This window comes from Apium graveolens, chromosome 7 (genome assembly GCF_009905375.1).
Source record: "Apium graveolens cultivar Ventura chromosome 7, ASM990537v1, whole genome shotgun sequence".
NCBI classification, from domain to species: Eukaryota; Viridiplantae; Streptophyta; class Magnoliopsida; order Apiales; family Apiaceae; genus Apium; species Apium graveolens.
In genome coordinates, this window is record NC_133653.1 from 45241168 (window position 1) to 45253683 (window position 12516).

The window sequence follows — 12516 nt, forward strand, 5'->3', positions numbered from 1 at the left end:
ATACACATACACACACACAGATATATATATATATACACATATATATATAAAGAAGTTGGGTTTCTCTGTGTTACAATATTACTTGAATAAAGGTAATTGTTTGCCTCTGTCATTGTGTTACATTAATGTTACTTGACTATAAGTTATTTTCCTCCATTTTACTTACGGGCTCTCTTAAGTGAGAACTCCAACCCAAAGCAAAGTAATCTAGCAAGTGGATAACGTAGTATTTTTCGCTACGTATGAAAGGTTATTGTCGAAATCAAAATGATGTAACTTGACTATATACAATTGAAATAAGAAAAATAGAACTTGAAGGCCCTTATTTTAATCAAAATATACAACAATCCTTTACTTTTGATCCTTTCCTCCATGAGGTTTATCCTCGACTATTGTAGAATAGAGTTTTTTTTCTTTGATAATTACGTACAGAATATAATTATCCTATTTACATGTCGGTAACACCAAAACCAAAATCATTAAAATAGAGTACAAATAAATTTATTACATAATATCAAATTCGAGTTCAAATATTACAACTCATAAATAAGTTCTAAAAACTGAATACACAAGCATCTTAAATCTTAAATAAGTTTAAAATCTGAAATTGTTTTTAACTTTGTGTGCTAGATGATTTCCGTATATTTTCGATTCATATCTGTTGACACTTCCAGACTTCTCGATGCAGAATTCCAATGGTTGTATGGACGATTCAAAATTTGCCTGATTCGATAAAAAATAGTTTAATTTAGTTTTAATAGAGTTTTACAGGTTTACATGTATGCTAATTAAAAAAAATCATTCATGTCGAATACAGAGGAAAAACAGAAACAATATAATAATAATTTAGGAGGAACTATTTATCTCTAATATATTGAGGAAGCATTTCAAATGCCACAACTTCCCCTTTGGGATACATGAAGATATATGTAGACATGGTGGTTTATATATATCTAGATTTCATCTGGTAGAAGGGATTGATGAAAGCAAAGGGCTGCAGTTTCGCAATATTGAAGATAATTATTTTCTGGATATAGTTTGGTGTTCAAAATTTCATTCGGGACAAATGCAATTTGGCATATGAATTGGGAGACATGTCAATTTTACATCCAAACTCCTATTGTCTTCTTTTACTCGCAATTTACGCATCCATTTGTTCATGGACAATGGATAAGGGATCAAGTGCAAAACACAAACTCCAAAGATTGGTCAAACAATTTTGGAAAGAGGACACAAACGTCTACAAACTATTTTCCATCCAGTATTCATGAATGCACATCTCAGTGATCCGATCAATTTTACATTCACATGACACTGAAAATTGTGCAAGATTTGTACTTATTCATCATTACCCATTTTAAAGTGGATTTAGGTAAGTCCTATGTGAATAATATCATGGGTTTGTTTGGAATATTTTTAATTTAAGTGATCATATTTTAGTTTGTTTCAAATTGATATTGATTTTTGTATACATGTTTATTTCACTTTTTACGTATCTTTACATGCACACACAAACCGAGGATCTTTCAGGAAACAGTTTCGTCATTCTTTCAGAATAAGGGGAAAACTGCGTATATTTTACCCTCCTCAGTTAAAAATAATAATAAAAGTTGAATGAAACTTTTTTACTAACCTCGTAAAAGAAGCCGACCGAAACACGGTAATGAGGAGAGGTATTGACAACTTGATGTGGTGTTGACTTGTAAATTCCATTCGACAAAATCTACATAAAAATTATGGTATCAAACTTTGTATACCTATTTAATTAGGATATAAATTTTAGGAATATGCAAATATACCTCTATCATATCGCCGATATTACAAACAAACGTGTCCGGAATAGGTGGAGACCAAATCCAATCTCCCGAGCGTTTTTGAATCTTTAACAACATTGGAAACAAATTAATTTAAACCATTTTTACCTGAATTAATTTCAATAAAATAACTGTTTCAAATACAATTAAGATGTTCTAAATTGACTTTTAAAGATCATATTAAAAATTAAATATTAAACATCACCTGTAGAGCTTTAATGTTGTCATCTTGATTTAATAAGCCTAAAAGACCTATCCAAATATATTTTAAAGTTAATACCCACGTCATATCATATAATACAAGTAAAAAAAGATGACATCAATAAATTCAAATTTACCATAATCGGTGTGAATTCCACTTTGATGACATTACAAAGCAAGCACAAGAAGAAAAAGAAAACATTAGTTAAAATAAGAAAGATATGAAGGAAATTTGCAGACATTAATATAAAGAAGAAGTTGAAACACACTAACCAACCAACGTGATATCTTGTATCTGTTAAGTGAGGAGGGTAGCCATTTAACCGCATCATCCAAAATGGGTCTCCAGCAATGTGCCCCTCTAAAGAGGTTGTAAGTCCACCCAGTGCAAGTGATATACCCCGCATTATGCTTTTTGCTAATTCTATTGTCATACCAAGTAAATATGTTTTATTAAATTAATTACGGATATAATACAAGGATAAAAGTAAACAGTAGAAAGCATACCTTTACAAAGGTTCACATAATTTTCCATGACTATTTGCAAATTTTGAGATGGCCTGCATCAAGGGAAAGTTTCATTTTTTAACGACGTGAAATAATTAATATAAAAGGATATATTTCGATAAAAAAATATATTTTTGTACATTTCTTTCAAAAAATTAATATTAAAAGTTTAGGCTATGTTTTAGCTAATACAATTTTTTTTCAGAGTCGATATTATGTCGAAAAGTCTAACTTTTTATTAAAAATATTACAGCGATAAAATAAGTAAAAATATCATATATGTATATAGAGTCCAGGTAAATGTTAGATTCTTAAATCATTTACGTTGTCATGCACCATTAACTGCAATATTATATTTATTATACATTGTGTTGCACTATAATATTATAAGTCAACAATAAATTGTTCTGCGCCATGCACCGTAACAGTCTAATGGGTCTAATATTTTACTGTCATATATTTGATGCGTACCATAAGTTAGGTGCTTCAAATTGTTTTCCGATAGACCCATACGTTCCTTGCTCAAATTCTCTGTAAAACTGTAATGTAATAAATGAATTTATTTATAATAACCCAAACCTTTGACATCAAAACCTTCTAATTAAGTGTAATGATTTTAATTCAACTAATTTCACTTGCATCGATAGCTTCTTGCTTATCCCGAACTCCCTGTGTGAAATTATCTCCAACCTGTTGATATCCCCTGCATTTTAAGATTTAAGTTACAATGATAAATAACTAAGTTGACGAATGTCGTCTCAGTACTTGATGACTTATGGAAAACTAAAATTTTACATAATGCACATCTTCCGAATTAAATATGAAAGATTATCATATAGGCGTATTTAAATAGTTATAAGGAAATTGTAATAACATGAAACTAATAATATTAAACGGACTACCATATACTATACAATATAGATAAAAATAACCCAACAAATGTCCTTGTGCTTCTGGAATGATGATGGAATGTTGCAGAGTGACCTTGTGGTTTCCATGTGTACGTGAATGAATGCATGTTTTGGATAATTTGACTTAACAAAAAATCAACTTGACAAAATTTAAGAAAAATAGACAATATTTTTACAGGAAAAGGGACGACCCATCACAACCCAAAGACTTGAGAAATTAAAATTAAGTCAACAAAGATAAAAACAAATATTAGGTAATAGTTGAGTATTTATAGGAGTCATGTATGCATAACATTTAAACTAACTAATCTTTACCCATACAATACAATGAATATGACATTAGCTAGATATTTTTTAAAAAATGTGCTATTGGTTGAAGTCAAACCATACAGTCACATATGTTATTAATACTAAATATAATATATTAGTGTCGCGAATAGTGAATTTTTCACTTCAAATATAATTAGTTGATTATTTGTATAGTTATTTTTTTTTAAAATTAAATTTATCTATCTATCTATCTATCTTCTTACATCAACATCAACATACATGTATTAATGTGTTGGAGACTTTTATAATGCTAAACTAATAAATAATGTATATCAATATTGTTATCTTGATTTTTTATGATTTTTCAAAAATTTGACCCGATTTTTGACAAAAACTCAATATTTGGTCCAGATTATTTATCGCATTTAGGGGTAAGGCTACAAGTTTTGTACTCAACCAACTTTTTGTTATCCATATTTCATTGTGTTAAAACAATATATACATTAATATTAAAATTTAAACTATATTTATGTGACTTTGTTAATAACGGCGTATTATTAAATAACAAATTTTAAATTCTAATTAAATTTCATACAAAATCAGAAGAAAATTTTATTTTTATAAAAAAAATATTTTAGAAGTTAATGCAATTTGGAAAATGTATTGACCGGCAATTTTAGACAACACTCTACTTAAAAAAATATAAATTGTATATAGTTTTATATATTTAAAATTATATATGTTTAAAAGTCACTGAATTAAACATGGTACTTCTTGTAATTGTTAATTTGGTACAAAATAATTTAGTGTTATTACAAAATTATTTTCATATATGAATAAAATTTATACAAACACTAAAAATATGATTTGATTCGATCTATTATAAGTTAAAAATGAAAAATTATTATATTAATCACAAACACTATTGTATTATTTAATCGAACTTAGAAATATTTGGAACAGAAAGCCAATATATATTATTACTGAAGTTTTAAATTAAAAAAGTTGACATCATTCACGAATAAAATGGAGAACGATTATAATAAAGCTACATTAGTCTCTATACTAAAAAAATAATATGTGGTCTGACACCAACACCACCACACAATTATATATTCTAAAATACATATCTCATGCATAAATTGTAGATATGTGTATATTTGCTAAATGAACATTGTGGCAAAAAAATTAAAAATATTATACTTACACTTCAATATAAGAATCTGAGATTGGAGTAAGACATTATATGCTTCTTATGCAATAAGTTTCATTATCTTAGACTTGTATAATTCATGTAAAATAAAAATATTTGTTATCACCTCAAATCATGAGAAAATATGGAGAATAAATGTAACACAATAAATCATCACTTAAACATCTAATAATTATTGAGTTTAAACTACTTTCAGTGCTGTTTTTTGGACACTTTAATTAAATTATTAGATATTATATACTTTATTTTTCAACTATAAAAAGTCGATATTCAAAAATTATATACACTTGTTAAGGGCTATCACTACAACAAAACGGGGCATTTACGACGGTTTTTTTGTTCGGGAACCGTCATTTTTGGTCGAGTAGAAAGTTCGAAATTTCGTCACAAATTTGAATTGCGTCGTAAGTTAAAACACTGGGACCCATTTCTGGAGTTAAATAAAACTTACGACAGAATATTTCGTCGTATGTTAGTATCTTCCGACAGAAATGTCGTCGTATGTTATGAAGCGGGACCCATCTGTAATAAATTTGAGTTTTTATTACGACGAAATATTCCGTCGTATGTTAGTATCTTTCGACAGGAATATCGTCGTATGTTATGAAGTGGACCCACCTATAATAAATTTGAGCTTTTATTACGACGAAATTTTACGTCGTAAGTTGTTAACTTCCGACGATAATATATTAGGCTAGTATATATTAGCTATGCAAAAATGTAGAGTTATGCTCTAATGAGAAATTCTTAAAATTAGAGAATTAGTGATTTATATATTAACATATTCAAAACTGTTAGATATTTAAATTTAAAATTTTGTTATAACATCATAAGTAGATAAGATTTTTGAAATCATATATGTTAAATTTTGTTAGACTTAAACACACACATAAATAATTATATATAATCTTTTACTGAAATGAGAACTTTTTAAAATAGTAATGGAAACCTGTGATTATATATATTTTTCATTTTTAATTGTACTTAAACTTTTCATATAAACATTACATTTGAATGTTCACTAAACAAACTAATAGCAATTTACTTTTTTTCTACGACTAATATTTACTTTTTTCTACAATTAATTTGTGATCTTCAAGCTGGATCCTATATCGGTTACTTTCACTTAATATCCAGGTTATAAACGAGTTGTATTTTTAACAAGTGGATGACGAATTGTTGTCCAGTTATCTGTAAAAGTTTTAGTAGAAAATGAAGTGCCATCATTATATTCTTAGTCTTCTTATTCAAAATACCGCCAAAACAATCTCACCTGTTAATTTATATATTAATTTGATGTAATTAAAAATAAACGATCAAGATTACATTTTGTTAGAATAAGTATATATTTTTAATACAAATAAAAATAATTACATTATTTTGCTACTATTTAAACACTAATTACGATATAATAGGATATTATTAGAGATTTAACAAATCATAAATGTTAAAAGATTAATTTGTTCTACTACTATTCAAACACCAAAATATGGTACAATGATAATTGTAATAATTCAATTACACATCCATATATTTCTCAATATTTGTATATTTGTATATTTGTTGAAACAATATTACAACAAACTATCAAAAAAAAAATTATAAAAAAATCATAAATAACAATATATATATATATATATATATATATTCATTAAAAAATTCAAAAATAAATTTTAAGAATAGAAAAAAATAAATTTTAAAAATAGTGTTATTCGTGGCTATAAACTAGTATCAGAAAATAAAGGGGTAAAATGACTATTTCATCACTATAGTAGTAATAACTTGCAATTGAGTTATCAAGTTAAAAAAAATTTCAGTCAAATCATGAAGTATTTTAAAACTTACGAATTAATCATAGGTTTATGAAAAATGACGTGGCATACTCTCAAATTCATCTCAATTTTCAATTAGGTTATTAACTTCATCTCAATTTTCAATTAGGTTATCATTAAAATTTGATTTTAAAATATATTAAATTTAAAATTGAACATACTCATTTATTTCATATACATAGAAAAATATCACAATTTTCAGTTTATTAATTTTTCTCATAATGTCACTACATTTTAATTAAATTTAAATTTGTATAACCATTTCATTTGTATAGTTTTTTAATTTTTTCCTGAATGTTACACTTAAATTAAATTTAAATTCGTACCATATACTTATAATCGATACAAGTAAACAAATATTTAGATATCATCTTTTTCCAATAATTTTATTGCCTCCGTTAATAGTGTTGATTTTTTTTGTGTGATTAAAATATAATTAAATTTAGAATTGATAAAATATTATATTTAGAGAAAATATAGTATGCTAATAAATCCATAAAGTGAAAAAATATTTAAAATATTTTATTTCTCAATTCAATTTTTCCTGAGAGTAATAATTGATACCAATAATTTTAAAAATTATTATTTTTGAACGATTACAATTTAAAAAGTCATATTAATTTTTAAAAGAAAATTATTTCGTTTGTTATATTTTGAATATTCAATTTTTTTCCAGTAAGTGATCTGATCGAAAATTAACACATAGTTCACTGATAAATTTGAAAATTTAAAGATGATGTAACACAATTTAAGGTCTTCATTAAAGGTAAACACATTTTTAAGAGCGGTGCAAGTATTTTGAATTTGAGTATTGTGATTGTAAGTTAATTACAATTTCATGATGCAATTTAGAGTTTTTTTAACCTGTAACTCACTTGCAAGTTAATTGCAAGTTAGGAAATTTAGTTAAGAGACTAGGTGATGAAATAGCCATTTTACCCGAAAATAAAGTTAAGAGACTTGAGTTTGTCTACTAGTAACTTAGCAATTAGGAACAAATTTGAAGGAACAGAAACTAACCTATAACCAGTAGCAGGAGAAAGCTTGATCTTGAGCTTTTCTTCAAGAGGCAGCTCAAAAAATTGGTGTGAGAGTTCCCTAACTTCTTTCATAAGAGAACTTGGGATCCCGTGACCTTTCTACATGTTCATGTGAAGACCAATATTCATTTTTCGGAACAAAATATGGTAGAAAGCATTTAGGAGACTAGCAAATAACACCAATCCCAAACTTTTTTAATAAATCATGATGCTCTGAGGTAGCTTACCACATAAAAGAAACCAGTCTCTCTGCAAGCTTTATCTATACTTGTGACGACCTCGCGCACCCCTTCATCGTTTTCCATATTTGTACCGAAATATCGCACAAGAGCACTAATGTCTGTAAGATTTCAGTAGTAAAGTTAATATCACGCAAAACACACTCAAAAATTTGAGTTTGTTATCTTACATCAGTAGAAGTTAAGAAAATGAACTTGACTAGTAGAAGTAGTAGAAAGATATATAAAGAGTATTAACAAATTACCAATAACAGGAACTTCGTCAGAGTCGATAGCCATTGGTTAAGAAATAGCAGTGAGGAAAATATTAGAAAGGGGTGGAGAGACCAGGATAAGTACTCACACAGTAGCAGATTTAATGTGTATTTATAGGGTGAGGATGTAAGTACTTGGTGTATTTTGAAATAGGTAAACACATGCATCGGCATCTGAACTTGTACCAAATTATCGATTTGGTCAATCACCTAATTAGGATAAATTTGTCCAAATTAGTTGATAGACCAGATCGATAATTTGGTACAAGTTCAGATGGTAATGCATGTGTTTTGCTATCCCAAATCATATTTCTAGTGATGCTGAGCTTTTCTCCGAAGTCCCTTTCTCGATCTCTTTTTCACAAGTCTTGTCCTTGTAGTTAGGTACATTTTAGATCTTTGCATTGGCAATAAGGTAAAGAGAAAGGCCATGATGTGTGATTCAGTAATATAGCAATCTGATGGATGAAGAAACAATAGGAAACTAACATCCCAGGGAATTCATAAAAATATTATTACATGAACTCTGGGTTTACGAAATACATACGTTGTAATGTCTACCTACAAATACCTAAAAATCATTCCCTTCACTAGCATACATTTGTTAATAGACATCGGGTTTTGCAGATATTTAATCTTAAACTCAGCTGTGAAAACGTTCAGACATAGTCAGCGAAGGCAATTAGGCAAAGTACGGTCCACCAATTAGGCTGGGAAGTTGCTGGACCCAAGAATATTGAAGAAGGTGATTGACGGACTCATCTTCACAGTTATAGAACATTTCCAGATTGATGTTCAGGATTTTTAAGATGTGGCCAAGCAAGATTGATACTCCCTGCAAGCAAGAGAATTTAATTACCATAAGAATCTATTATGCCCGTTTTCGGTCATGGCCCTAAACAGATCCCATCAGAACGTTGAATAGTTGGGCTCTCATATGTGAGCTAGAATTGTGGATTAATGTGACTTGGGCCAGCGCATGCGAGCTGGGCTCATGAGGAGTGAGCCGGTGGGCTCTTACTTGTGAGCTGGGCTCTCACTTGCGAGCTGGGCTCACACATATAAGATGGGCTCACACTTGTCATCTGGATGCCCACATGCGGGCTGGGCTCAGGCGACTACACGCGGGCTGGGCTTAGGTGCCAACACGTGAGCTGGGCCCATGAGCTCACATCTTATGAAAACAGAGGTAACATTGTATTTATTGATTAGAAAGGAAGGCGGTGCAGGCTGAGGTAACCAGGCCGGCCCGCATTAGAGGACTTTGTGTGCATTATGGAAAGTGACTCATAAATGACTAAGTTGCTCGTAAATTTCGGGGCCGACACGGGTTGATCCTACAATTATGGGAAGAAATACAGAGATGCCGCGAGATAGTAGGAAGCGTGTGGAGCCGGTTGAGATTTACGTGACTAATTGGCTGAAGGCCTGACTTTATCATGGGTTTGGGCTGCACGGGTTGAAGAACCCTAACCCTAACATATGTGACTTGTTCTCCAAGAACTACGTGAGGCTTGATCCCTATAAATAGGGTACGTAGGCACTTATATGAGAAATGAATCGACACTTGATAGAGAATAACACGAACCTTATTCTTTTTTAAGTAGTCAACATACAAGCTCAGCCACCACCATACATAACCTTCCTCCGCCCTCAAACACCACCCTTGATCTTTATTCAGGCCAATAACCTCCAAAACACTGTTATACAAAATTCTCCCTATAACATTTTGCGCTAGGAGGGGCCTCTTTCATCTTAGGGAGAAGAGATGACCAAAGAAGGCAAACACGCGGTGACACCAGGAAGCAGGAGCTAGAAAAAGGACCAGGATGAGGTCGAGCACACGCCCCCAAAGAGTCAGGCGCCACCACCACCAATCGCAACCGTGGATGGGCAGACGGTCATGACGTATCTCGAAAGGCTAGCCGATTAGATAAATGAGATCAACGCCCGGATGTCAAGGGTAGAGAAAAGTTCGGTCCAGAACGCCAAGCTTAAGGCACGCCGCCTCAAGGTCTCTCAGCGTAACTGAAAGGGCAAAGGTCCTCAGAAGAGGATGATCCACGATTTTGATGACGCGGCAACTGAGACCAAGTAGAAGAAAGAGGCCTCGCATGGAGAGGAGGACATACCCCAAGATCAGGACGAGCGGGGCAGCCAGATCTCTAAGAGATCGGGGTAGAAGCCAGCTTCGTCCGAGACAAGGTCGACTAGTGTGCTAGACCGTGTGGGTAAGAAGCTAAGTGAATGACCTCAGGCTCAAGTTAGAGAATTGCAAGAAAGAGAGAGAAGAGAAGGAGCCCGAAGATCAGAGAACCCCAAAAAAAGAGTGTGCAGCGACCCCTCTAAAATGACGTCAGCGCACCCCACCCAGGAGGGAGGAGCGATGTAGACGCAGAGACGATCATGAAGAGGATTCGCAAGTGCGAGCTGGAGGAGGGGGGCGCCATGAGCGACCTCAGGGCTCTCACCACTCGAGTAATGCGAATGGCGACAGGGAAGGAGAAGTTGTTAGAGTGGGAGACCTAAGGAGGATCTTAGACCAAATGGAGCGGGAGAAGAGGGGACCTCCAACCTCGACGACCCCTTCTCCGTTCACGGCTGCTATTCGATCATCCCCCTTACCTCGAGTATTCAGGCACAACCCTGATCTTCTATTCAATGGCGAAACCCACCCGGCGGAATATCTTATACAGTTTAACACTGAGATGGAATTCTATCAGGTACCGGAGCCGACCCGCTGCAGACTCTTTGCATCGTCACTCAGAGGGAGCGCCCGACAATGGTTCTCCAAGTTGGGACCTGCTAGCATAAGGAATTGGCATCAATTGGAGGACCTATTCATCAGGCAATTTCAGTCCACCCTCCACTACTCACCTCCCGTGGCTACGCTAGCCAACATCAAGCAAAGGGAGGGGGAGCCCCTGGCGGAGTACTTTCGCCGGTTCAATACCGAAGTTCCCAAGGTAAGAGGCGTCAGCGAGGAGACCATCAAAAACTTCTTGATTGCAGGATTGAAAGAGGGGTCAAAATTTTGGAAAAGCCTTCAGGCTATCGAGCCGAGAATATTGGCTAAATTCAACAAGCAAGCTGAACCCTATAAGAGGGTGGAGAAATCGACGAGGGAGCTGAAAATCAGCGAGAACTATCGAGACAAGAGGGACCGATCCTCGAGCCCTGATGAGAGAAGGGAGGCATATCGGCGTAGTTCGAGCCCAAAAAAGTCTGTCTGGGGCAAAGAGACCGCCAAAGATTCGGGGAGACCCTATACAAGCAAATGGTAGACACACACCCCCCTGGTAGCCTCCATTGACCATATATATGCTACCTATGCTGGGAAAGGGGTGTTCAGGAAAGCAGCCCCTCTCACAGACTATAATAAGAGGGATACTTCGAAGTATTGTGCGTACCATGAGGCCACCGGGCCTGACACAGCTGATTGCAGACAATTGAAAGATAAAATCAAGACGTTGATAAGACAAGGGAAGCTTACAGAGTGGGTTTTCAAGGAGGTTCAAAAATACAGGACTGATTATCATATCGTCCCTCCTCCACCCCCAGAAGACAAAGAGAGGGTACCCCGGGCCGACAGCATTCATATTATTCTAGGCGGGTCTCATATTGGCGGAGACAGGCGGAAGGCGATGGACAGATATGCCCGGAAAGCAAATGACAAGCCCCTCACCAACATCAACCATCTGAGCCAAAGGCCCCCAGAGCTCTTTGAAAAGGAGACTAATGACATCGTGTTTAGGGAGAACGATGCCAAATGGGTGCATTACCCTCATACTGATGCCCTGGTCGTAAAAATGAAGATTGGAATGGTGAATGTTCACCGAGCAATGGTGGATACCGGGAGCTCAGCTGACGTTTTGACTTATGATGCCTACAAAAATCTAGGGTTGTATATAGAGAATTAACCTCGACAGGTGCACACCTGTACGGGTTCACGGGAAACTCAATCAGAGTAAAAGGGATAATTCAGCTCCTGGTAACCTTAGGAGAAGAGCCTTATGTGGCCACCCAGATCGCTATGTTCACGGTTGTAGATCATCCTTGTGCCTACAATGTTATAGTGGGCAGGCCCCCTATGAGGGCAATGAGGATGGTGACCTCGATCTATCACACGACAGTGAAATTCCCAACCCCCACGGGGATAGGCTTCTTGAAGAGCTATCAATACGAATCGAGGCTCTACTACAACCAGGCACTCAGGGCAGCCGAGTTAGGAAATG

At 33.9% G+C, this 12516-nt stretch overlaps 2 protein-coding genes across 2 annotated transcripts; one reads left to right on the forward strand and one right to left on the reverse strand.

Annotated features, from left to right (window-relative positions):
• Positions 1–476: 476 nt before the first annotated feature.
• On the reverse strand, positions 477–8380 carry LOC141672411 (homoarginine-6-hydroxylase 2-ODD-233-like). Its single transcript, XM_074479004.1, has 12 exons — positions 8273–8380; positions 8016–8128; positions 7769–7887; positions 3162–3225; positions 2994–3061; positions 2523–2575; positions 2289–2439; positions 2153–2172; positions 2020–2066; positions 1800–1880; positions 1634–1723; positions 477–723 (listed from the first exon to the last, which is right to left on the reverse strand). Exons 1-12 carry the CDS (start codon positions 8304–8306, stop codon positions 595–597), a joined length of 969 nt encoding a protein of 322 aa, XP_074335105.1. The 5' UTR covers positions 8307–8380; the 3' UTR covers positions 477–594.
• Positions 8381–10827: 2447 nt separating this feature from the next.
• LOC141673562 (uncharacterized) lies at positions 10828–12201 on the forward strand. Its single transcript, XM_074480313.1, has 2 exons — positions 10828–11561; positions 11634–12201. Exons 1-2 carry the CDS (start codon positions 10828–10830, stop codon positions 12199–12201), a joined length of 1302 nt encoding a protein of 433 aa, XP_074336414.1.
• The last annotated feature ends 315 nt before the right edge of the window (positions 12202–12516 follow it).